Source organism: Caretta caretta, chromosome 7, assembly GCF_965140235.1.
Source record: "Caretta caretta isolate rCarCar2 chromosome 7, rCarCar1.hap1, whole genome shotgun sequence".
In the NCBI taxonomy this organism is placed as follows: domain Eukaryota; kingdom Metazoa; phylum Chordata; order Testudines; family Cheloniidae; genus Caretta; species Caretta caretta.
This window is the reverse complement of record NC_134212.1, coordinates 37,900,723-37,927,674: the sequence shown is the minus strand read 5'-3', so window position 1 is coordinate 37,927,674 and position 26,952 is coordinate 37,900,723. Positions and strand designations below refer to the sequence as shown.

At 41.5% G+C, this 26,952-nt stretch overlaps 1 protein-coding gene across 4 annotated transcripts; it reads left to right on the top strand.

Annotated features, from left to right (window-relative positions):
• Positions 1-49: 49 nt before the first annotated feature.
• Positions 50-25,271, top strand: TSEN2 (tRNA splicing endonuclease subunit 2). Of its 4 annotated transcripts, none has more exons than XM_048857150.2 (12): positions 50-133; positions 1,663-1,870; positions 2,937-3,018; positions 3,159-3,195; positions 16,856-17,411; positions 17,680-17,757; positions 18,341-18,391; positions 19,165-19,303; positions 20,461-20,497; positions 21,507-21,618; positions 24,499-24,588; positions 24,959-25,271. In XM_048857150.2, the coding sequence occupies exons 2-12, from the start codon at positions 1,682-1,684 to the stop codon at positions 25,016-25,018; spliced, it is 1,431 nt and encodes a 476-aa protein (XP_048713107.1). In that variant the 5' UTR covers positions 50-133; positions 1,663-1,681; the 3' UTR covers positions 25,019-25,271. The 4 variants fall into 4 exon arrangements, with proteins under 4 accessions (XP_048713107.1, XP_048713106.1, XP_048713104.1 ...); XM_048857149.2 differs by having other exon boundaries at positions 83-181; XM_048857147.2 differs by lacking the exon at positions 50-133 and adding an exon at positions 145-300.
• The last annotated feature ends 1,681 nt before the right edge of the window (positions 25,272-26,952 follow it).

Sequence of the window (26,952 nt, the reverse complement as noted above, 5' to 3'; positions counted from 1 at the left end):
GCGCATGCGCGGAAGCTAGCGTTAACTACTTCCAAGCTCGCTCCCCCACTTGTGCGCGCGAGAAGAAACGGGGGCCTGAGAGAGGCTGGGCTTCAGCCTAAGAGGTCGCGTGGCTCCCTCGCGCCGCTAGTTGGTTTGTTTTGCGACGTCGTCGCTGTTTTACGGCCCCGTGGTTGCTATGGTAACGGAAGGGCGCCTAGTCTAGAAGAACAGGCTGTTGTGGCGTTGGGGAGCCCGTGACACGGCTCAGCCTCAGCCACCGCCATAGGGGGGCCGGCGAGAGTCACTCCGCGCCTCAGAGTAGGTGTATGGCCTGCACGCATGGCGGACACAGGGCTAGAACATCAGGCCTCGAGCCTCCCTTGGTGGCGCCCAGCACCTCCGCTGTGCCCCGCTCTGTGGAGAGGAGACCCCCTGCCACGACCGCCTGATGATGCCTGTATGCGCAGTATGGTGATGCTGCTGATGTCCCAGTGTAACAGTGACTGGACTTTGCACTGACATGGCCTGTCCCCTCTGCGTTCGTTATTTGCGTGCTGCCGTAAACATACCCTGTGATAAGTAGGGAAAGGCAGTGCCTGATTCCCAGAGCCTGGCACAGGGTGGTGCTATGCAAAGAAGATGTTAAAAGGCTGGGGGGAGAGGACACGTCTGGTCTGGTTGTGATTTTACATCTACTTTGCACGGGCCTAAGTTAGACAGGGTGCCCAATAGTAGAGAATAAGGCAGTGTGTGTTACAAATGTTATCTAGCTGGTTATTTGGTTTACTGGTCTCCCACAGGAAGAACAGAGCACTTTTTAAAAAAGGTTTGGCTATGCCTTCCCATCTTTTTGGTTATGTGTGCTATATTGTTGATGGGTTTGTGGCAGTAGGCATGTCTTTAATAATAACAGTCAACATAGAAATGCCCTCCCTGTTACCTTGTCTACACTATTGAGATGTAGACAACAGCCTCTGATTTGCCACCAGTGACACCACTGTTGATTGCCCATTTGTCAAATTTTTGAAGAGTACTATTGTGCTATTTCCTATACCACTACTTATGCATGGAAGGAGCTTTTCTGGTTTAAAAAAAAAAAAATCTCCAAAGCACCACATTGTTCTTTTTAAAAAGCTCTTTAAAATTCTTTCACCCCTGTCATGATGCCTACAAAACACTTAACAATAGTTAAGCAGCATAGTGGGACTGGTGCTCATTGTAACTGTTTCAGAGTAGCAGGTGTGTTAGTCTGTATCCACAAAAAGAAAAGGAGTACTTGTTTGTTAATCTCTAAGGTGCCACAAGTACTCCTTTTCATTGTAATTGTCTTACTGTTACCTTGTGCTACCCTGTCTGTCGTATCCACCTGTTGTATCTCCTCTTAAACTTAGATTGTAAACTCTTTTCAATAGGGACTGGTTCTTTGCTGTATGTTTGTACAATGGATAGCACAATGGGACCTAGCCTTTAGGTCCAGCTGCAATACAGAAAATGAGAATAACTTGTTAAAGAAATAATTCTTGGTGTATCGTGCAGTGATTAGAGAATGGGAGTTGGGAGACCTGGGTTTTATTGCTGATTTGCAATGCCAAAAATGATGTCCAGGTAAGTAAAATAAACCAGCTTCTAAAATATTAAAAATGTCTCTTTCTGCTCTTTCTTTACCTTATCATTGTATAGGGAAAATTACTATTGGGAAATGGCAGAAACAGTTTTCCATGCCCCAAGAAGGAAAAGAAGAGTGTTTGAGTCATATGATTCGCCATTCCCTATTCCTGCCTCCCAGGAAGACATCTGTGGGAAGGATTTCAAGATATACCAGGCTGAAGTTATTAACAACAATGTAATTGTGAGGAACCCCGAAGACATAGAACAGCTGTATAGCAAGGTGACATTCCATGGTTGAATTCTCTATGTTCAATGCATGCTGTTTGTGGTATCGCTAACGTTCTCCGTACACAACGTTCTCTAGCGTAGTTTGATCTGTGTTCCATATGAAATTTATAAGCATTTTATTCCTAACCTGAAAAAAAAAATTTTTAGAGCAAAATGGTAATACAGCATCAGAAGTCATAAAACTAGCAATAAAGATAATTCTTTATTCCTAATGCCCAATGATAAGGTCAATAATAAGGTAATAGAATAATAAGGTCAATAGGATTTATAGTAATTGAATATCATTCAAGGACTTTCCTGTTCTTGGAACCTCACTTAGTAATCAGTATAAAAATAATATATTCTAAAACTTATTAATAGCATCTTGATTAAAAAACTATTAAAGTTTTATGCTTATGCAAATGTTTAGGATTAATAAAGAAAACATTTATTTAATCTCAACTCTATGTGCCTAATATTGGATTAATTGTTAATTGTTAGACGTTAAATAACAAACCTTAGATCAGTCAGGAAACTTAAGCTGGCGCAGAATGCAGCGGCATGGCCATTACATGGCCGCACATATCACTGGTACTCCGTGATATGCTGTGAATACCTTTTGGCTTCTGAATTGAATTTAAGGTGCTGGGTTTGATGCATAAAGCCGCAAATCATTTGGCACCTCACTACTTGAAAGATCGCCTCTATCCTTGTGTCATAATACCACAGATGAAATTGGCAGTGGCACTCAAGCTGACTACCTCTCAGTTTAAAAGAGAAGGCGCTGGTGGTAGTGCATTCTCTGTGAGGGGACACTAAGCTTTGCAACAGATTTTCACTCCTGTTTTGAAATAGCCCATATCTATTGACCTTCGCCGCATACTGCAAGACGTTTACATGGGCTGCTGCAGAGGTGGGCCTTTGAGAGAATTCGCATGTTTTGGGGTGCGTGAGTTTGGTGGTTGATCTAATAGTGTTTTTGTAATTTATGATAGGGGCATCTAGATCTTTGGATAGATATTCCTTTCTATTTTCTGTATCAATAATTCTGATCAACTTTTTTTTCCCTGCACCTGCAGGGCTATTTTGGAAAAGGTATCCTTTCGAGAAGCAGACCAGAATACAATATTTCAGACCCTTTATTGGTTGCTAAGTGGCAAGGTAAATCATACTACTTTCCACTCTCTTGACAGTTTTAGTAATATCCACTTGGTTTGTCCTAATTATTAATTGCAGATCCATGCATGTAGATCGTTGCATTGCCAAAACACTTGTAAATAACATTTTCTCTTTTAATGCAGATGTCAAGATAAACATGCCCATACTCTCATCAAAAAAGTAAGTGCAACTTTCCTACTTCATCCTAAGTTTGTACAGTAACAGTCCATTCTGCTTCATGTTTTAGCCCAATGGTTCCCAAACTGGCTTGTAAAAAGGCTGATTCTCATAGTTTTGTTTCTCTTCCTTGTTTCCAGTTCCTAAATCCTATTGAAGACAGATAAAATATTAGATAACATTCCTAGCATTGTTTTTTCTATGTAGCTATTGGGAGTTTTGCTTGAGTAAGCAGTGCGGGTTAGAGCCAAGAGTGTATTCACTATAATATGAGCAACTGATTCATGATTATGTGAATGTAGAAGGAAACCTTTATACTTCTGCAACAAAAAAAGGGGGACTATTCTGGGGCTGTTTTTAATAGTTTTCCTATTTGCTTATTAGGCTCATTCAGAGGGGGCAGAAACAGTCTTTAACACTTAATACAATTGTAATGTTTTACATAAAATTTTAATCTGACATAGCATGATCTTTTTCCTGAGTTTGCCTGCATGATGACTTCAGATTTAGTATTTTTGTTTATTATGCAAGAAATAAGTTATGGAATTGGTGGGGTTTTTTGTTTTAAATTCAACCAACTAGTTTAAGAAACAACCAGTGGGGGGCATAAATTAGTTGCTGTATTGTTTTTCATACCCACAGGATTACAAAATGTAGTCTTTTTTATAATAACCATTTCAATTTAAAGTAAACACATGTCAAATGCTGCTTTCACCCACCTCCTAATATCAGATGTATGCTACTGCAGAAATGCATCATAATTACACTACCACAAAATAAATTAATAAATGGTATTAACCACTTCAGGTGTCAGTAGCAATAGTAAAAAGAAAAGGAGTACTTGTGGTACCTTAGAGACTAACAAATTTATTTGAGATTAACCTTTCATGAGCTACAGCTCACTTCATCGGATGCATTCAGTGGAAAATACAGTGGGGACATTTATATACACAGAGAACATGAAACAATGGGTGTTACCATACACACTGTAAGGAGAGTGATCAGGTAAGGTGAGCTATTACCAGCAGGAGAGTGGGGGGGAGGGAGGGGGAAACGGGACGGGGACCTTTTGTAGTGATAATCAAGGTGGGCCATTTCCAGCAGTTGACAAGAATGTCTGAGGAACAGTTGTTGGGGGTGGGGAGGAATAAACATGGTGAAATAGTGACATCCACATTATTGCAGGATATACAGCATGCTTCAAAGCATTTTATTCATCTGACTAAAATGCTATGTACTGTAAGTGCTATTGTATGGTTATCCAGTAGAGTACAATAAAAGTTCGTCTATTTTATTTGGTGATGAAAGATATGGAACCAGAGCCGTCCCTTGGGTAGGGCAAATCGGGGCGACTGCTCTGGGCCCCGTGGGCCGGTGCAATTGGCCGGTGCAATTGGCCGGTGTGATCGGTCCTGGAAGAGACGAATCCATCACTTCCGCCCTAGGGGCCCCCCACTCCAGGCCCTGCACTTTAGGGCGTCGCGCAGGCCAGTGCAACTGGCCAGCGCGGTCACTCCCAGAAGAGATGAATCCATCACTTCCACCCCAGGCCCCACACCCGTGTAGGGACAGCCCTGTATGAAACCATCTTATATAATATGACAGTAATATTATATATGCTGATCAAAATTTTTAACCATTTAAAACCAGTCTGTAGTAAATAGCCCTGGATGATTCAGGGCTTTCCTTTTGAAGAGAGGGATTTGAATTTCATGTTCATCTGCATAACTTGTTTTGGTTTTAATTGTTCTTACAGTGCTTTTGTTTTCTACTTAATTGCCATCTCTAAAATTTCAGTTGGGGAGGTAAAGTATTTTATTACTACTACTACTACTACTACTAATACTCCTCACACTGTTAGTTTTAAAACTATGTAGCTGACTATAATTGTCTTTATAATTATAACCGTTTGGGACTTTTGTCTTAAATTAGGTATCAGAATAATCTCCTATAGAAATAACATTTGTCAGTTTAAAAATTCCACTTCTCTCTGAAAATTCTATGCCTACTATTACAAGTAAGAACTAAAATTATGATTGAAAAAGATTAAAATTTATTTTTAACAACCCTTAGTTTCACTATTTCCCCTAAATAGGCAGTCAGTTTCTTCCTGCTTGTGTGCATCGCTTACATAGCAACAGCAAGAGAGAGAAAAAGTGTTAAAAATAAGAAACTGTGATTGTATAGTCACATAATGGCAGAGAGACACACGTCTCTCATTTTGATAAATGCAAAGTGATGCACCTTGGAAAACATAATCCCAACTATACGTATAAAATGATGCTGTCTAAATTAGCTGTTACCACTCAAGAAAGAGATCTTGGAGTCATTGTAGCTAATTCTCTGAAAACATCCACTTAATGTGCAGCGGCAGTCAAAGTGAACAGAATGTTGGGCATCATTAAGAAAGGGATAGATAATAAGACAGAAAATATCATATTGCCTCTATATAAATTCATGGTACACCCACATCTTGAATACTGCGTGCAGATGTGGTCACCCCATCTCAAAAAAGATATATTGGAAAAGGTTCAGAGAAGGGCAACAAAAATTATTAGCGGTATGGAACAGTTTCCATATGAGGAGAGAGTAATAAGATTGGGACTTTTCAGCTTGGAAAAGATAACTAAGGGGGAGGGGGGATATGATAGAGGTCTATAAAATCATGACTGGTGTGGAGAAAGTAAACAAGGAAGTGTTGTTTACTCCTTCTCATAACGCAAGAATGAGGGGTCACCAAATGAAATTAATGGGCAGCAGGTTTAAAACAAACAAAAGGAAGTATTTGTTCACACAATGCACAGTCAACCTGTGGAACTCCTTGTTAGAGGATGTTGTGAAGGCCAAGACTATAATAGGGTCCAAAAAAGAACTAGATAAATTAATGGAGGATAGGTCCATCAATGGCTATTAGCCAGGATGGGCAGGGATGGTGTGCCTAGCCTCTGTTTGCCGGAGGCTGAGAATGAGCGACAGGGAATGGATCACTTTATGATTATCTGTTCATTCCCTCTGGCGCACTGGCATTGGCCACTATCAGAAGACAGGATACTGAGTTAGATGGACCTTTGCTCTGACCCTGTGTGGCCATTCTTATGTAGTGCCTGAAATTACTTCAAACCATAAAAAAACCAAAAAACTCTGGATTTCAAGTTGATGATGTCTTTTTAGTTTGGGTTTATCTTAAAGATTAGTAAGCATTTTTTTTATTTAGGAATTATAGTCCCGTGTTCACTTTTTTACCCTAGACCTTCAATTTGTACTTGAGCTGGTATCTTTGATCAAGATATTCGCAAATTTCAAATAGTTGTTTTTAACTAATGGCTGGCTGGCCTGTTAAAAGGAAAAAAGAAGCAGAAATTCTACCCCTGTGGCTGCCAAATAGCTGGAGTTGGAGTTCTCTCCCTACAGCTAAATTTTTTTGTTGTTGTTGTTGGAGGTGTCAAATATAGAGAGAAGGGTAGCATAAAGCCCCTCCTTGGCAGCTATACTGAATCGCCTTACCTGTAACGGGTTAAGTAGTTCAAATAACCTAGTTGGCACCTGACCAGAAGGACCAATGAGGAAAGAAGATGCTTTCCAATCTTGGGGGGGGAGGTTTTGTTTGTTCTCTCTCTTTGTTGTTCCCCTCTACGGACGGCGGGAGAAGCCAAGCAGGTACAACATCTCCTGAAAATATACCTGGAATAATCCATCTAAATTCATAGAAATTGTAAGTAGGGCAAGGAAATGCTTTAGATTATCTTTTGTTTTAGCTTGTGAATTTTCCTTTGCTACAGAGGTGGTTTTATTCCTGTTTTTGTAACTGTGAAGCTGAGCCCAGTGGGGAATCCTATGTGTTTCAGATCTTTTTATTACCCTGTAAAGTTACCTTCCATCCTGATTTTGCAGGTGTGATTCTTTTATTTTTTTTTTTCCTTTCTAAATAAAGTTCTTCTTTTAAGAACCTGGTAGATTTCAGTGTCTCGTAGACAAAGGGTCTGGTCTGTGCTCACATTGCTAAGGCAGTTGGTTGGTAGTTTATTCTCAAGCCTCCCCAGGAAAGGGGGTGAATGGGCTTGGGGGGATATTTTTGGGGAATAGGGATTCCAAGTGACCCTTCCCTGAATTTTCATGTAAATCACTTGGTGGCAGCAATACCATCCAAGGGCAAGGAAAAGAATTTTTAACTTAAGCTGGTAGAATATAAGCTTTGGATAGTTGGCTGGGCGAGTTACAGCATTTAGCTTACGGTAGTCCACGCAAAAACGTATTTCCCCATCTGGTTTGGGAACTAGAACCACTGGAGATGCCCATGCACTTTCAGAGGGGCGGATTACACCCATCTGTAACATATCCTGGATCTCCTGTTCTATAGCAGTTTTAGCTTGAGGAGACACCCGGTAAGGTTGGACTCTAATTGGGTGAGCATTACCTGTGTCAATGGAGTGGTATGCCCGTTCAGTCAGTCCTGGGGTGGCTGAGAACGTTGGCGCGTAGCTAGTGCACAGCTCCTTGATCTGCTGTCGCTGCATACGCCCAAGGGTCATGGAGAGGTTCACCTCTTCCACACCACCAGCACATTTCCCTTCATAGTAGACACCTTCAGGCCACTCAGCGTCGTCTCCTTCCTGGGCTGTAAACTGACAAACCTTTAATTCTCTGGAATAAAAGGGCTTTAGAGAATTAATATGGTACACCTTAGGCTTTCGGTTGGAGGTGGGGAATGCTATAAGATAATTAACAGCTCCCAGGCACTCCTGGACCGTGAATGGCCCTTCCCACGATGCTTCCATTTTATGGGCCTGGAGCGCCTTTAAGACCATGACCTGGTCTCCTACTTTGAAGGAATGCTCTCTGACATGTTTATCATACCAGGCCTTTTGCTCTTTTTGAGCATCCTGTAAGTTTTCTCTAGCAAGGGCTAAAGAGGTTCGGAGGGTGTTTTGTAGGTTGGTTACAAAGTCCAGAATGTTAGTTCCTGGAGAAGGTGTAAATCCCTCCCATTGCTGCTTCACCAACTGCAATGGCCCCTTAACCTCACGGCCATTATACAAGTTCAAATGGGGAAAACCCTAAACTGGGGTGTGGTACAGCTCTGTAGGCAAAGAGCAACTGCTGTAACACTAGGTCCCAATCATTGGAGTGCTCATTTATGAATTTACTTATCATGGCCCCCAAAGTTCCATTAAACTTCTCCACCAGGCCATTTGTTTGGTGGTGGTAAGGAGTGGCAACCAAGTGATTTACCCCATGAGCTTCCCAAAGATTTTCCATAGTTCCTGCCAGGAAATTAGTCCCTGCATCTGTGAGGATGTCGGAGGGCCAACCTACCCTGGCAAAAATGTCTGCTAGTGCCTGGCACACACTTTTAGCCCTGGTGTTGCTTAGAGCTACTGCTTCCGGCCATCAGGTGGCAAAATCCATGAAAGTCAGTATGTACTGCTTTCCTCTGGGTGTCTTTTTCGGAAAAGGACCCAGAATATCCACAGCTACTCGCTGAAATGGAACTTCAATGATGGGGAGTGGCTGGAGAGGGGCTTTGACCTGGTCTTGGGGTTTTCCCACTCTTTGGCACACCTCACAAGACTGGACATAGGTAGAAACATCCTTGCCGATTCCCTCCCAGTGGAATGACCCCCCCAAACAGTCTTTGGTCCTGTTCACCCCAGCATGGCCACTAGGGTGATCATGGGCTAAGCTCAAGAGCTTGGCCCGGTATTTAGTTGGAACTACCAGCTGTCTCTGAGGATGCCAGTCTTCCTGGTGTCCCCCAGAAAGAGTTTCCTTGTATAAAAGTCCTCTTTCTACAACAAACCTGGATCGATTAGAAGAGCTGACAGGCGGTGGGTTGCTCCGTGCCGCCGTCCAAGCTCTCTGGAGGCTTTCATCTGCTTCCTGTTCGGTCTGGAACTGTTCCCTTGATGTTGGAGACATCAGTTCCTCATGGGATTGTGGACCTAGGCTTGGTCCCTCTGGAAGCGATATAGGGGATGGAGCTGTTTCTGTTGACTGTGAACCGCTCTCCGCTGGTGCACTATGTTGGGATTCAGGCTCCGGCTGAGCCTCTTGTGTAGGGTTATCGGCTACTGCCAGTTCAGGTTCGGTGGGGCCCTCTGGTGTTGAGGTTGCAAGTACTGGATTCAGTGCTGACACTGGGTCTGGTGTTGGTTGTTCGTCTGGTTCCGGTTCTGGGACTGGTTCCGTCTGGGTCTCTGGGACTGGATCCACTACTGCTGTTGCAGACATTGGCCTGGGGTCCGGGTCCATCACCTCTGACCGGGTCCTGATAGAAGTTTCCAGAACAGAGCTAGGCCTCACGGCTTGTTTAGCCTGGCTGCAGGTGACCGTTCCCACCCTCTTGGCCTGCTTCACATGATTGGCCAAGTCTTCCCCCAACAGCATGGGGATGGGATAATCATCATAGACTGCAAAAGTCCACATTCCTGACCAGACCTTGTACTGGACAGGCAACTTGGCTGTAGGCAAATTGAAAGAGTTGGACTTGAAGGGTTGAATCGTCACTTGGATCTCTGGGTTGATTAAATTGGGGTCCACTAAGGAAGCATGGATAGCTGACACTTGTGCTCCGGTGTCCCTCCATGCGGTGACCTTCTTCCCGCCCACACTCAGTTTCCCTCCGCTCCAAGGGTATCTGGGAGGTATCTGGGCCTGCGGACCTCTGGTGTGATTCCGGTGCAATGAACTGTAATCTGTTGGGGTTCTTGGGGCAGTTGGCCTTTACATGCCCCAGCTCGTTACATTTAAAACATCGTCCAGCTGACGGGTCACTGAGGCGAGGTGGGTTGCTGGAGAATGGGGTGGTGGGACAATAAGGGGTCTGGAGGGTTCTTTGGGAGGTAGGTGGGGCTTTGGGCGGCCCCCGGTAATAGGGTGTGGTCTGGGGTTGTCCCTTCTGGTCTCTGCTCCAACTGCGACCAGTTTTCTTCTTCTCTGCCACCTCCACCCATCTGGCTCCAATCTCTTCTGCCTCGATTACAGTTTTGGGTTTCCCATCTAGGATGTATCTTTCTATTTCCTCAGGAACACCCTCTAAGAATTGTTCCATTTGCATTAGGAAGGGCAAATTTACTGGAGATTCAACACTTGCTCCTGATATCCAGGCATCCCAATGTTTCACAATGTGGTAGGCATGTCAGGTAAATGACATGTCTGGTTTCCACCTTAGGGCTCTGAACCTCCGACGAGACTGCTCGGGTGTTATCCCCATTCTGACTCTCGCCTTGGATTTAAACAGTTCATACTTGTTCATGTGTTCTTTAGGCATTTCAGCTGCCACCTCAGCTAATGGTCCACTGAGCTGCGGCCTCAGCTCTACCATGTATTGGTCAGTAGAGATGTTGTACCCAACCTTTCGAAGTTTTCTAGGAAGGCCTCAGTATCATCGCCTGCTTTGTAGGTGGGGAACTTTTTGGGATGGGAAGTGGTACTTGGAGAAGGATTACTAGGGTTTGTTGGGATATTCTGCTGAGCCTTTATCTTCTCCATCTCCTCCACATACTTCCTCTCTTTTTCCTTCTCCTCCAGTTCTTTGTCCCTTGCTTCCATAGCTCTCCTGTGAGCAGCCGCTTGGTGGTGTTCTGCCTCTCTCGCTGCCTCCCTTTCTTGTTCCTCCTTCAGCCGCATGAGTTCTATCTGTCATTCATGTTCCCTTTGTCTTTCCGCAGCCTGAAATCTGGCTAATTCCAGCTTGTGTCGAAATGTGGATTTTGTCATTCTAACCTCTCTGTTTTAACTAACTTTACACCCAAGGTTTAGAAATAAACAAAACTTGTCTGTAAAATTTTGCTGTGCTGGAATAGAATACCTATTGTCTGATAGTGATTGTCAGCCTACAGAAAAAGACAATTCCCTTGTCTCTGCTCTGGGCCCAAATCAAAGCAAAAAACCTCCAACTACTTGGAAACCTGCTTACCAGCAGCCCAATGGAAGAAAAAAAATTTCCTTTTCAAACCTGTGCTCCTTGTAAAACAAAAAAATCAAAATCCTAAAAAAAAAAACCCTGCCACTTTTGTCTCCAGGCAAATGGGTAGAACACCCCCCGCCCTATCTACTTTTAGGGGGGAAAAAAAAAACAAAAAACTCTGGGTCGGAAGACTGTGAATTTCCCTGCAGGAGTTAAGTACCCTGCCTCCAGGCAAAGAAAACCTGCAATTCACAAAGATAATCCCCTTTTGTCTCACCTCTGGCTCCAAAGCAGAGAGAAAACAAGCTGGTTTTCCAGCAGCTCCAAAGGAAAAAAAATTTCCTTTTTAAAATCTGTATTTCTAGTTCAAAAAATCTCAACTGGATCTCAAAATGATTTCAGGTTAATCCCACCACTATGCCACCATGTCAAGGTTCCTCCCCCACTCTGAACTCTAGGGTACAGATATGGGGACCTGCATGAAAAACCTCCTAAGCTTATCTTTAGCAGCTTAGGTCAAAACTTCCCCAAGGTACAAAATATTCCACCCTTTGTCCTTGGATTGGCCGCTACCACCACCAAACTAATACTGGTTACTGGGGAAGAGCTGTTTGGACGCGTCTTTCCCCCCAAAATACTTCCCAAAACCTTGCACCCCACTTCCTGGACAAGGTTTGGTAAAAAGCCTCACCAATTTGCATAGGTGACCACAGACCCAAACCCTTGGATCTCAGAACAATGAAAAAGCATTCAGTTTTCTTACAAGAAGACTTTTAATAAAAATAGAGGTAAATAGAAATAAAGAAATCCCCCCTGTAAAATCAGGATGGTAGATACCTTACAGGGTAATTAGATTCAAAACGTAGAGAACCCCTCTAGGCAAAACCTTAAGTTACAAAAAAGATACACAGACAGAAATAGTTATTCTATTCAGCACAGTTCTTTTCTCAGCCATTTAAAGAAATCATAATCTAACACGTACCTAGCTAGATTACTTACTAAAAGTTCTAAGACTCCATTCCTGGTCTATCCCCGGCCAAGACAGAATATAGACAGACACACAGACCCTTTGTTTCTCTCCCTCCTCCCAGCTTTTGAAAGTATCTTGTCTCCTCATTGGTCATTTTGGTCAGGTGCCTGCGAGGTTACCTTTAGCTTCTTAACCCTTTACAGGTGAGAGGAGCTTTCCCCTGGCCAGGAGGGATTTCAAAGGGGTTTACCCTTCCCTTTATATTTATGACAGATGTCATAATCCTACCAGTTTTCCATTTGCGGTAGTGTCTTCCATGATAGACAAAACCTGAGTATCTAATGTAAGAAAGAAAGCAGAAATTTTTTATTTTGGGGGCATGGGAGTGGAACAGGGAGGCTTTCAGATCTTCTTTATACATCATAAAGGAGCAAAGAGAACATGTCCAGTTTTTTTTGCCACTTGCACTTTAAGACTTGCTATTTAGTAGACCTTCTTAAAGTACCTTAGAATTACCAAATGCCTGTGATTTTACAGTTTGAAATCTGAAGTATGCCACAGTCCTAGGAGATATAAATGTATAGAGTGAAAAACATTTCCTAAATGAGTTAAATATCTTGATGATCTTCCTTGTGTTCCCATCTCCTTAGAGCTGCAAAAAGAAGTAAAACAAAGTTGTTGTGTGTTTGTTTTTTTTTAAATTTGGAAAGACCATTTCAGATCTTTATCATATTATTGTTGATGACCTGTTCAAATCACATTTACAAGACCGCTCTTCTTCAACTATAAACTATTTACAATAGTATCCCTTAATTTACTTTGGAATGACCTTTCCAAGGGCATTTCTGAATTAGTTGTGTCTAAATATATCCAAAGCACAGCACCCTCAGATACTGATGTTATTGATTTGAAACTGAAATTCTGCAAAGATCTGGAGCCTCTGTTTGTAGCTGAGAACTAGTTCTGGACATATTTTGACATTGGTCTTCAGTGTTCTATTGCTGGCTGTTTAAATCAGTATCCTTAATTTCTACTTTTAGCTTCTGGTATAACATATGAAAACTGTTTATATAAAGTCTTCACTGCAGTAGTTGATAATGATAAAGCCTGATCCTGAAGTCCTTTCACAGGCAATACTTCCTTTAATATTTGGTTGAGTGAGTACTGCAGAATTGGGCCTTTAAGCTTTATAGCATAGTTAGCTTTCATATAGCAGCCATTAGGAAGTGCCTGCTCTTCAGACTTCCTTTGTTCCGGATCCTCAGCTGATGTAAATCAGCTTGGCTCCATTAAAGTAAGTGGACCTCCACTGGTTTACACCAGCTGAGGATTTGTCCATAAATCTTGTGCCAGAGTCAGCCTGTTTCATTAACTTTTAGTGGATTTGAACCCACTGAGCTTGAAACACTGTTTAGTCTTATCCTTTAAATAAATCCAGAATTTGAACTAATTCACCTTTTAAATCTTAGTTAGTCTAATTTTTTTTGTAGGCTTCATGTTTAGATAAGTTTGTGTTATTCAGCTGCTTGTTAAGAAGTTCAATCTGTTATTCACTCAATCCTCACTATAACATTCTCTTTGGGATCCCAGCATGTAGCTACAGGTAAATCTGTAATTATTTTTTAAATATGTAGAAAACTTAATGTTATGGCGATCTTGAGTTGTTTGTTTTCTACAGTATCACAGCACTATAGAATACCAAAGAGTCTTATAAATTGGTTACTCTCCGTTTTAACTAGTGTGTTGGATCAGTTTAAAAAACATCCCTCAGTTGATATATAAAACATATTTTAAATTAAAAAATGAATTATGGAAGCATTAACATTCATTTCTATATTGTATTGTTGATTTTAATTAGAGCTGTTGATCGCAGTTAACTCATGCGATTAACTAAAAAAAAATTAATTGCGATTAATCACACTGTTAAACAATAGAATACCAATTGAAATGTATTAAATATTTGTGGATGTTTTTTTTCTACATTTCCAAATATATTTATTTCTATTACAACACAGAATACCAAGTGTACAGTGCTCACTTTATATTATTATTTTTATTACAAATATTTGCACTGTAAAATGATAAACAAGAGATAGTATTTTTCAATTCACCTCATACAAGTACTGAAGTGCAATCTCTTTATCGTGAAAGTGTAACTTAGAAATGTAGATTCTTTTGTTTTGTTTTGTTTTTGAGTGCAGTTATGTAACAATGTAAAACTTTAGAGCCTAAAGTCTATTCAGTCCTACTTCTTGTTCAGCCAATCGTTAAGACAAACAAGTTTGTTTACATTTATGGGTGATACTGCTGCCACCTCCTTATTTACAATGTCACCTGAAAGTGAGAACAGGCGTTCGCGTGGCACTTTTGTATCTAGCGTTGCAAGGTATTTTCGTGCCAGATATGCTAAACATTCATATGCCCCTTCATGCTTCGGCCACCATTCCAGAGGACATGCTTCCATGCTGATGATGCTCGTTAAAAAATGTGTTAATTAAATTTGTGACTGAACTCCTTGGGGGAGAATTGTATGTCTCCTGTTCTGTTCTACCTGCATTCTGCCATATATTTCATGTTCTAGCAGTCTTGGATGATGACCCAGGACATCTTTGTTTTAAGAACACGTTCACTGCAGATTTGACAAAACACAAAGAAGGTACCAATCTGAGATTTCTAAAAATAGCTACAGCACTCGACCCAAGGTTCAAAATCTGAGAGGGACGAGGTGTGGAGCATCCCTTCAGAAGTCTTAAAAGAGCAACACTCCAATGTGGAAACTACAGAACCCAAACCACCAAAAAAGAAAATCAACCTTCTGCTGGTGGCATCTGACTCAGATGATGGAAAATGAACGTTAGTCCGCTCTGCTTTGGATAGTTATCGAACAGAACCCATCAGCATGGACGTGTGTCCTCTGGAATGGTGATTGACGCATGAAGGGATATATTAGTCTTTAGCACATCTGGCACGTAAATATCTTGCGACTCTGGTGTGATGGGTTGGATCACAGAAACCTCCTGGAGGCTAGCAACTGATATGCCAAGACTACTTCTGCCTCTGCTTTATTGCCCTGGCAGGTTGGGACTTCAGTGCCATGCCTGGTTTGAGCCAGACCCGCTAGCCTGCTGCAAACCCAGACCTGAACCACGTCCCCTAACAGCTGTAGGCTTAAACTGAAAGCAGCTTAAGAAGTGTTCCTGTAACGCTCAGATGCCCAACTCCCAGTGGGGTCCAAACCCCAAATAAATCCGTTTCACCCTGTATAAAGATTATACAGGGTAAACTCATAAATTATTCGCCCTCTATAACACTGATAGAGAGATGCACAGCTGTTTTTCCCCCTCTTCTCCCCCCCCCCAGGTATTAATACATACTCTGGGTTAAATAATAAGTAAAAAGTGATTTTTATTAAATACAGAAAGTAGGATTTAAGTGGTTCCAAGTAGTAACAGACAGAACAAAGTGAATTACCAAGCAAAATAAAATAGACTTGCATGTTCTATGTCTAATACAGTAAGAAAACTGAATACAGATAAAACCTCACCCTCAGAGGTGTTCCAGTAAGCTTCCTTTTACAGACTAGTCTCCTTCTAGTTTGGGTCCAGCAATCACTCACATCCCCTGTATTTACTGTCCTTTGTTCCCGTTTCTTTCAGGTATCCTTGGGGGTGGAGAGGATATCTCGTGAGCCAGCTGAAGACAAAATGGAGGGGTCTCCCATGGGCTTAAATAGACTTTCTCTTGTGGGTGGAGACCCCCTCCTCTCTCCTATGCAAAGTCCAGCTCCAAGATGGAGTGTTGGAGTCACATGGGCAAACCACATGTCAATGCATGACTCAGTTTTTACAGGCAGCAGCTGTTGCCCACATGCTATCTTGACTGTCTCCAGGAAGACTTCTTATGTGGATTGGAGCCTTACAAGTTCCATTGTTTAAGTGTTTCTTGATTGGGCACTTAATTTTCGCATTCCTTTCTCAAGAAGCTGACCAAGTGCTTTACAATGGCTACTTAAAAATCAAGCAAGTACACAGCCAATATTCATAACTTCAAATACAAAAATAATACATGCATACAAATAGGATGAATAGATTCAGTAGATCATAACTTTTACAAAGATATGTTACATGGCATATGTAGCATAAAACATATTTCAGTTATGTCATATATATATACATTCATAAGCATATTTCCATAAAGCCTTATGGGGTGCACAGTCACATCCGGCTACAATAGTGCCATGTGAACGCCTGTTCTCATTTTCAGGTGACACTGTAAACAAGAAGGCGGCAGCATTATCTCCTGCACATTGTAACCAAACTTGTTTGTCTGAGCGATTGGCTGAACAAGAAGTAGGACTGAGTGGACTTGTAGGCTCTAAAGTTTTACATTGTTTTATTTTTGAATGCAGTTATTTTTTGGTACATAATTCTACATTTGTAAGTTCAATTTTCATGATTGCACTACAGTACTTGTATGAGTTGAACTGAAAAATACTATTTTTTTACAGTGTGTATATTTATTTTTGATTACAAATATTAAGTGAACACTGTATACTTGGTATTCTGTGTTGTAATTGAAATCAATATATTTGAAAATGTAGAAAACATCCACAAATATTTAAATGGTATTCTATTATTGTTTAACCAAGTGATTAAGCATGATAATTTTTTAATTATGGGATTAATTGTGATTAATGGTTTTAATCGCTTGTCAGCCCTAGTTTTCATGTATTAGTTGAACAATACTCTGCCTTAGAATCTTCCACTTCTTGTTTTTCCATTATCCAGGTATCAGTGTCATCTAGAGTGGGCTAAAAGCCTAATGCAAGAACAAGGACTTGATGACTGCTCCGTTAACAAAATTCTTGAAAATTATACTAAGCCATTTGATCTGCCTTTTATGAAAGGGGAAGGAGAAGTTGCACAAAATGATGACTCTTACTGCAGAATGGCTGCAGAAATGGAAAATGTAGAAGATGGAATGAAACTTTCAAGAGATTCCGCCATAAATAATGGCGATTCAGCAGCATCAAATGTTAAATGTCATAACACGAGTGTAGACTGCAAGAAAGCTTGTTTGGAAGGTGATTCAGCTTACGATGATCCATCAGCCAACTATGGCTCTGAGGAACTGTATACATTGAATACTAAAGCTATAGTTGAAGTACATTGCCAAAAACATGATGATTTTATTGTGCACTGTGGCTGCAAGGCCAAAGACTATATTAACCAAGTATTTCATGACTTCGCCAAAGGGAAAGAATATGCTTATGAGTATGTATTGGTACAGGAAGAAGAAAGCAAATTGTGTCATGAAGATGAAGCAGCAAATGATGAATCAAATGTAAGCCAAGCAAGTTTTTCTTTTTTTTCATTAGTAAAATTAAATAAATTACCCAATATAGTGTGTTCTTTTCACAGTTCAGTATTGTCAATTTGAATGTTCATCTATATAGTAGATCAATCACTAATAAATGTTTAATGAAAAGTTAAGGTGGAATCTAAGATGTTTGAAAAATGTCATTTGAATCCACACACATTTCCTTTTTTTTTTTTTTTTTTTTTTTTTTGGTTGCTTCTTTATAACTTTATTTTTATACCTTTTCTTTTAGTTAATCAAAAGGGAAAAATTAGTATGCAGAAGAAATCCATTTAGGATTTTTGAATATTTGCAACTCAGTCTGGAGGAGGTATGTTTAAATATTGTGAAACTTCTTTTTCTTCTAACATCAGAACAAAGCACTGATCTGTTCAATAAATACCTCTTTCTTAAAGAATGATCTGATTTTTAAAATCCAAAATGTTTGTACTGTTTTTGGTAAACTAATAATTTTAATGATCTGTAGATTACATGGAAATAGTGAAAGACATTGAAGGGTCCAATTCTGTAGACTTTACACATGTGAATAATTCCATTTACCTCAGAGAGGCTAATCACATGAGTAAGGGCTGCAGGAATGGACCTATAATTTTCACATAAATCCTGTATCTACTCTTTCTTCCAAAAATATCTATAAACACTGCTTTAATTAGAATACAGTGTTTGCATATGCTGCTCTCCTGTGAGTAAAATTCCGATAATGCTGGTTTATCTTTAAAGTCACAATGACATACTTCAAAGGTGATTCTCTGGGAATGCCTCTCTTTTGGTGGCTTTCAAACTTCTTTTATGCGATAATTCTAGAGTTTGTTGTAACATGTAAATCTTATAACTACAGGTCTCCATGTGATACAGACAGTGTATTTTAACTTACTCTTTTTTTATGTTTTTAGGCATTTTTCTTGGTCTATGCTCTAGGATGTTTGAGTATTTATTATAATGAGGTAAGATGTTACATTTGGTTATCTGCGACTTTTGCTCTGAAAGATGCAAAATACTATTGACTTGGATCTAGATCACTGTCTCAAACTTCCAACTACTATGACAGAATCACATGCTGCTAATCTCAAAGGCAGCAACTACCAACTGCAGGGGTTTGGAAATTTTCTCCTTAGTTGTGTTTCTATTTGTGTAGATATAAGAATATTTGTGCAATGCTTTTTATTTAGCAACAAAGTACAGATAAAAAGATACCTTCTGTAGAAGAAAGGTTGTGTGTTGAGTAGGTGGGAGAAATACAAGAGAAAAGGGGGATGTGGGAAGAAGTATGTAGAGGAATGCCCTCCCTTTCATGAAAAAGTTTTCAGTTTGAATTGTAACCACTGTCTTTCATAACAAACAATAGCTTTTATTTTTCTTTATGTATATCATCGGTGTAGGGTTCTCGCTCTCGAGTCCTGAGCTACCAACATGAGACCTAGCAGAATTCTGCTAACTCAAAGGTGGTTTGTGGTGGTGGTGGTGGTGTTTGTGGTTTGGTATTGATTGGTAAACCCCTATTGAAGCAGACGTCTGTTGCAGACAATGGACTCCCATAGTGCTAGTATCTCAAGTGTAGTCTTTTTGCATTGGGATTAGGATATTTGGTACTTGAATGGAATATTCTACTAAAGATACTGTTTTATGTGAAACGTTTCCTGGGTATTTCCCTGTAAGTAAGAGCAGTAGGTTGTAATGTTAGTGTAATAATACTAATGCCTTTGGTTATGATTTTTAGGAACCTTTAACTATTTTGAAGCTATGGGAAATTTTTAGTGAAGTGCAACCTAATTTTAGAACTACGTACATGGCATATCACTACTTCCGAAGTAAGGGATGGGTCCCCAAAGTAGGACTGAAGTATGGAACCGATCTCTGTGAGTAGTTTCCTTTCAAAAATGGAATAGCTTTCAACTAAATCTTTAATGGCCAGTGCACCACTTAAACTTGACATTGGGACTGTACAAGCAGAGCAGATCTCCACAGCTCCTGTGAGGAAGATGACTCTCCACGCTGGTTAGGCTATAGGCTAGCAGATAAGGCATTAATGCAGGCAGAGGCTATGGTTTGCTCCTGTGTGGATTCATTGGTACCAAAACAGGCTGTAAGTGACATGGAGGGCCTGTAGCTTTGGCCTGTCGGCTTGATATTAGCTGTGGAACTGCACACCTCATGAACCAATTCATCTCATGAACCAATCCACCCACTCTGCAGAGAAGCCCAAGTGGAGTTAATGAGTGTTTGGAGTAGTGTGCTTTCTCTGTTCTCACAGCTTGATCCAATTTGTGTTGAATTCTATGAAAATCTTTCCACCAAATTCAGTGGGAGTTGGATTAGAGCATAAAGTGAAGTTGTTGTTCAAATCACTTATTTTTGTTTTGTTAAGATTTCTTCCCAAATGGACATATTCAGTAGTGTCCATACTTCTGTAGTAAATAGCTTAAGAATTGTTAAGTAATAATTTCTTGATTAGTTTTGTAGATTGAAATGAGTGATAGTATAATTTTATCCTCTAATAGAAAATTGTAAAATGATGGCAAACCATGAAGAAAAGCATGTCTGTATAACATAGCAGAATGCTTCTTTTCATTCAGATGAAACTACTATAAAACTCTCAAGGAACGTTTTTGTGTGCGCACTGGGAGTTAACACACAATCCTTATGGTATAGAAGTTGTGCCTGAATGCAATTTCTTCACCGTCCACTAAAATAACCATTATAATAGGTGAAATGTTGATGATATTGGTTGCCTACATGAGTTTATTTGAGCTTGTTCTTCGGCAGTTTACTTTCTGGTGTGAATTTTGTTTCCTGTCCAGTTTATACAGCACCGGCTTTTGACATGTGCCATGCAATTACATAGGATCAGCTGGAGCTTGTTGAAAGGGTTCAGCCTTGCTCCTCTGATTCTGCAATAGTTTATGTAATGAGTGTGATTGTTAGTTATTTATAAGGATTCTGATCTCTGATTCTGAGATCCAAAATTGGGAATTCATGTTTCTCTGGCTAATATGGTATTTCTTTGTTGTTGCAGTGCTATATCGAAAAGGTCCCCCCTTTTACCATGCAAGGTTTGGCATTCACTTTATATTCTGACTATAAAACACTTACTCTGCATTTGACTAGTGTGATTTAACTTCTATTTTTGTTTCAAATGAATGAATACAATTTTCTCTCTTTCCCCCACCCCCTTTTTACTGGGATATATTTCTCCTAATTAAAGGTATGATTTTCCTGCCTTGTACCTTCTACATCCAAAACAAATTTTTCTAACCAGAAAGGTTAACCATGCATGATAAGCAAATATTTTGAATCAACATGTCATTTTACTAGAAGCACAAAACGAAGTTTGAGAGTAAGTTCATATACAGATATTTAAGAATATAATTGAAGACCTCAGAATGCCTCCCTGGACCTTTCTAGATGTCATATGTGCTGATCGGAATCAGAGAAATAATCTGATTTTTGTAATACTGTCTCTTTTGTATTATGGATGATTTAGGTAATTTTGGGGGTAACCTAGGAAAAAAGGCCATAAGTCATAAGTGATCTCCATTCCTCTGCCAATCAAATTTAGTTATGGGGTGTGAATGAAAGATGGCCGCTCTCAAGAGAACACTGTTGAAAGAAGAGTAGCAGGATGGTGGGGTGAGGTAGGAGCAGTGGGGAGAGGAACTATCATTCACTGGATCCACCATTTACCTTCTCCATCAGTGCTTAATTTGTAATGAAAGAGGTAACGGGGCTCAAGCAATTAGGTGCCAGGGCACAAGCAAATTTTTTACTTTCATAACTGACGTGGGAAGCCCAGAGGTGCCAGTGCTATGAAGCTCCAAGCCTAGAGGTGCCAGGCTCAGCCCTGGCAAGGCCTGGCACAAATTAAGTACTGCATTCACCACTTCCTCCTTGTCTAGTAGAAACTGATGCAGGTCTTATGGCTTGTCTGCAGCCTACAGGTTAGTTGTTTGGCTATGACAGTCACAATAGCCAAATATTCTCAGGCTGAAGTTTTTAAATTACAGGATTTTTAAGTGACCATAATTTTCTCTTTGCAAACTATTCTTTGGGTTTATTTTCCAGTTACTCGGTCATTGCTGAACTGGTTAATGATAACTTTGTAGGGTCACTGCGCAGACCGCTCAACTGGATGTCTTTGTCTGGCTTGAACAGAACAACAATGAATGTTTCTAAGGTAACAGCATAAGATATTGATTCTGCATCTAGAAATAGTTTTAACTGGTAAATATAATAGTTTAGCTTGAAGATTTTTTGTAGAAAAGCAATACTGGACTTGGATCAGAATTTGGGTTCTGAGCATGATTGCTTCATATTTATGTTGGGGGGCAGCACACTGTGTAGTGGTGTTTGAATACATCCTTTCCTGGCCAGTATTTGTAGCAATGTTGATGGGTTCTAAGGGATCCATATGCAGGTTTCCTTGGTTGGAGCAGGAGGGTCACATCTGTGCAGGCTCTTTGAAAGTTATGGGGGGGAAACAAAGGGGTGCAGAATGGGGAAGTCCTGGAATGACATTCCTTTCCAACTTAGCACTTACAAACTTCCTTCCACCTCCACTCACCTGCCCAAATAGGAAAGTATTTTGGACATGCAAACTTCTAAAAGGTTACCAGTTCTGTATGACCTGTCTATATAGATAATTTTATTAAGATAATGTTGAAGTAAAAAGAAAATGGTACAGAGTTTAAGCATAGAAGTTTCTGGTTATCAGGGAATAAGGTGCAGATTATCAAGGGGTGCGAAATTCAGTTTAGGAGCGGGTGGCGTAAGGAATACATAATCTACAATCTCCCCGATTGGGAGTAAAAGTTTAACGGGTCAAAGTACAGGCATTGAGCTATGGGGGTATGTTGTCCATATAATGGCTATGTTTAGGTGTGGAATATAATGAGTGGATACGATGATGAGAATGGATCTACCCTCATTTGGTGTGGGATTTAATGTTCAGTGAGTTTATGGTTCCAGTTCATATGGTCCAATGGAAAAAGTCTCTCAGTCCCTTTCCCATAGTTGATGCACGATGTCGTACCGACTCACACCTCCTGGTACTGTCGGTGGCCGGTGATGTGTTCGATGTAGATGTCCCTGGACCATTGGATGGTGTCCGAGACCATGAAGCGCCACATGAGCCGTGCGTAGCGTCGACCAATCCCACAGGTCCACAGCACACGCTTGTTGCAGGGGTCCCAAGCGCCCAGGGCTCCAACGATCAGGGCATCCATCTGCACCTCGTAGCCCTTCGCTCTCAGGGTGTTGGCCAGGGGGGCGTATTTTTCCAGCTTATGAGCTCGGGATTCGCAGAAGGCCGGGGTCCTGTTCTCGAAGGAGACCGTGATGTCGACGAGGATGATCTTTTTCTGGGCCTCGTCGGTGACCACCACGTCAGGTTGCAACTGGCTGTCCGTACCGGGGATGGCGCAGTTCACGGCGACCTCCCTCAGGCGCGGTGCGATGGCTTTCACTAAGCAGTTCTGGATGGCGTTGTGGCGCAGCTGCCAGGCTCTGGAGTGGGGCTTGCAGCTGCACAGGATGTGGGGCAGGGTCTCGTTGGAGTAGCCGCACTTCCTGCAATGCTTGTCTCGGTTCCCGTGGCGGATGGCTCCATTGAGCGGGACGCAGTTGAGCCAGGCGTGGTGGATGAACCGCCAGTCGGTGAAACGGGTGAAGCCGTCCCCGGCGAGGAAGTGGTTGCTGGCGTCCCATTTGCTGGTCAGTTCGAAGGCTTTACCCTGGTCCGGTTTACGCTTCAGAGTTTCCATGTACAGTGAGTGGATGGCCGCCTTCAGGGTCCTCTCCAGCATGCCCCTGGCACTCGGGGTGCCGATGGTGTTGTCGTTGGACCTGATCTGCGGCACCAGGACTCCCAGTTCCTGGTGCTCCTAGCACCACTCCCAGCAGCAGCCGACGCGCTCCCCCAGGCGACGCGTGGCATTGCGAGCACGGGACCACAGTGAAGCGATGTCGCCACCGTCCCGTCCGAATTCGCCATCCAGGGACCGCTCAGGAAGCTGGCAGTGTCTTGGTTGGAGGGGGCTCTGCCGATCCGCTTCTTTGTTGTGTCATGGAGGGCATTTGCTGCAATGTTCCTTACCATGGCGTCAGGACACGTCAGCAGGCGGAAGGCATGGGTGATCACCGCGATGTCACACAGGTCACCCATGTGGGGGACATTGGCACCGCCATGCCTGTGAGCGATATAGACCAGCTTGTTCCTGGCTCTCTCGGGAAAGAACAGCCACTTCTTCACCAGCTGCCGGACGATCCTGTCTGCCTTGTTGAGGGGTACCTTTGCCACAGCGGATCCACTTAGGACGAACGAGATGCGGGGGATCAGGAAGGCGTTCAGGACGTTTATCTTCTGCCACAGTGCTAGCAGGGAGGCGTCGATCTTGGCGGCATCCTGCAAGATCTCCTGGATGGTGTCCTCGGGTGTCTGCCAGACACGGAAACCCGTCGGCGTGCCAAGGTGCCGGTACGCCTGCCCCTCTGCCAGGGGGATGACGGGCTCGCCCTGGATCTGGAACCCTGTCGTCTACACCAAGTCCCTTTTGCTGCTGTCGATGTGGAGAGAGGTGCACTTCTTTGCATTGAAGCAGAACCCCATCCAATCAGCAGCTCAACTGGTGGCATCTAGCATACATTGGAGGTTCTCTGGGTCGTTCGCGGTCAGGACCAGGTCATCCGCGTAAGCCAGGACGCTCACCCTCTCACCGTGGAGGTTGAAGCCATCTGCGCCATTGGAGATCGCTCGCAGCAACGGCTCCATGGCGAGGTTAGGGTATCCAGGTGTCACATGAGTGTTAATATCTGCCTCAAGGCAGATACACAAATGGGTGTGTTCTCTCCTCAGTATATACATACATATACTCAGTATGTATATCTAGTTCCCATTAACAAATCTTATACAAGTGTATATACTTCTTAATTTGCCTAAGAGATGAGATCTGTTGTTCGAACTAAACACCTGAGATTCTAATTTAAAACCAGTTTCAAAAAATCAATTGAAGCTTGTACATTTGTCTCACATAAGGAATATTCATGTATTTGTCGACAGGAACTTATGTTATGCTACTTGATTAGACCGTGTGATATGACTGAGAAAGAAATGTCATCTCCAGACTGTCTAAAAAGAATTAAAGTTCAAGTAAGTTGTGCTCCGAATTATTTCTTCATCTTTGCTAGCTGAGCAATCCTTTGAGGCAGTTGAAGACTCTAGCTCCCTAACATAGCAGCACACTTTAATTTTTGCTTTCTCTCTGGCATGTTTCAAATTCTGGAGAGCACAAGACCGTGATGTTGAGCATCATAGATTCTGTTGCACCCCAGAGTTGGTAGAAATTCATTGGAGGGCAGGCCTAGCACAGAGGTAGCTGGTCCCAAAGTTCAATCTTTAAATGTAGGTTGGGGCATCAAGAATTGCTGCTACCGAGTTATGATTGGCATGACAGGAGGGAGGGGGGGAAGCTTTTTTTTTATTATTTTTGCTCTTATAATAGTCCATGTTTCTCTTTCAGGAACTGATTGTAAATCGTTGGGTCTCCTCCCGAGAGCGCAGTGAACAAGATGAACTATAATAAGATGGACCAAGAAATCCAGTGTTAAAGGAGCAAATATTATAAGCAAATTAGGTTGAGAAAAATCTAATCTTTACATGGCTGAGTTGAGCCATATTCCTGTTTAAAATATTCTGAATGCATGTCTGAATGCTGTTTAAAATTGTACTGAACATGGAGTATGGTGTGTACTGTCAGAGAAGGTTGTACCGAAAAAACAAAATGGATAACTGTATTTGTCCATGTGAAAAAAATTAAAGTAATCTCTTCCCAATCCAGCATACCTTTGTATTCCTATAGAACTTCTAAACTTGTTGCTAGCAAAACTAACTGCACTGCATTGATTGCTAACAGCATAATATGTAACAAATCCACACGCATCTAGGACTTCACACTGATCACTAGACTGCATGCTATGGCCATTTGGTGCTTCACAGCCACTACATAAACTCTTCTGTCCCTGCTCTGAAAGCACAAGCCTTTGCTGATTGAACTAAATCTTTGTTAGCAGCGTTACCAGGGAGAGGAAGGATCGCCCACTAGTTTAGGATTTGGGAGACTAGGATTCAGGTCCCAGACTTCCTGTGTGATCTTAAGCATGTCATATAGTCTCACTGTGCCTCAGTAAAATGAGAATAATAACACTTCCCAACTCCAAAGAGGTGTTGTGGAGATAACTACAGTGAAGACTGAGACAGATACTATTTTAATAGGGCAGCCAAATAAGTACCTTATATAAACAGCATAGGGCCTATATGACACAAAGCAAGCAGTTCTGATTACGTCAAATAGAGGGAAGGGGAGAGAGATGATACCCAAGTTCATTGGTATGGTTGGTAATCTAAAATCTAGTTTAACTTTGACTTAGGTTGAAATTTCTCAAAGCACAGCTGAAATTCCAATTATTGCTGTATTTAACATAAAACTCTGAATGCTGGGCAGCTTGCTACTTTTATGCTTGTCACTGTGATTTGGTATTAAAAGTATTCCATAATATGAAATGTCATGAAGATAAGTTATCAAAAGTGTCCCCTTTGGTAGCACTGCAGGTGTCATTAGTCATAGAAGATAACCTGGTTAGCCAATTGAACTGGTTTTAGTGGATGTTGCTTTACACACTGTGACATATTCTTTTCTACACTGTTTCCATTCAGCACAGCAGAGGGGCTCCTTGATTCTTTGGCCAGTTCTACCCTGACCTCAGCAGAAGCAAGAGTTGCTCTAAACTCTGCCAGCTGGTAATGGTCCTCAAGGAATCATCTGCCAGCAAGGGATAGTCAACACATTGTAATCCAGCCATATCTTCTTCTGTTTCAGCAATGTAGCAATATAAAGCACCATTTCATTGTAGATTACACTATGTATAAAATTGAAAAAAGGGAAAAATATTCTAATGTTTGTGTTTTCCCTCTGTAGCGTCTGTACTGTAATTGGAAATGTTGTGGCTGGATAATGGCTTCTCTCTCTCCAAGCTGAATGTCAAGGTATTTATAGAAAGTAGATATCAAGGTATTTTTTTTTTTCATAGAGCAGACCATACTTAATATTTTCAATGCTATTGCACCAAATTATTTCCTTTAGAAGTGCATAACCAGGGAGACCAAAACTTGCCATATATTTTCATTCACAAAGTGTATTCCGATTGGTAAAAGCACAGAAGGTCCTTGTTCTGAGCCAATCAGAAATTCACCCTTGAGCAGAAACACATCTCAAGGCCCAGCACTATTTAAGTTCCATTTGAATTCTCAAAATATGGATTAAGTAGTACAGAGGGGGTTTGTGCTTACCCTCTGAACAGGGGTGAATTTCACCCTAATGAGAACTTCTTTCAGTGTTCTTATTTTTCATTTTTGGAGTGCTTGATGTTAAATACAATTTTAAAATATAGTAAACAATGGCAGAAGGCATTTATGACAGTAAGAAATAAATGGAACTGTGTGGTGTAAGAAGTTAAA

Coding starts and splice junctions, on each gene's coding strand:
- TSEN2 (XM_048857150.2), top strand. CDS start 1,682: ATGGCAGAAACAGTTTTCCATGCCCCAAGAAGGAAAAGAAGAGTGTTT. Junction 17,412..17,679: donor CAGCAAATGATGAATCAAAT/GTAAGCCAAGCA, acceptor CTTTTCTTTTAG/TTAATCAAAAGGGAAAAATT. Junction 21,619..24,498: donor CAACAATGAATGTTTCTAAG/GTAACAGCATAA, acceptor ATTTGTCGACAG/GAACTTATGTTATGCTACTT.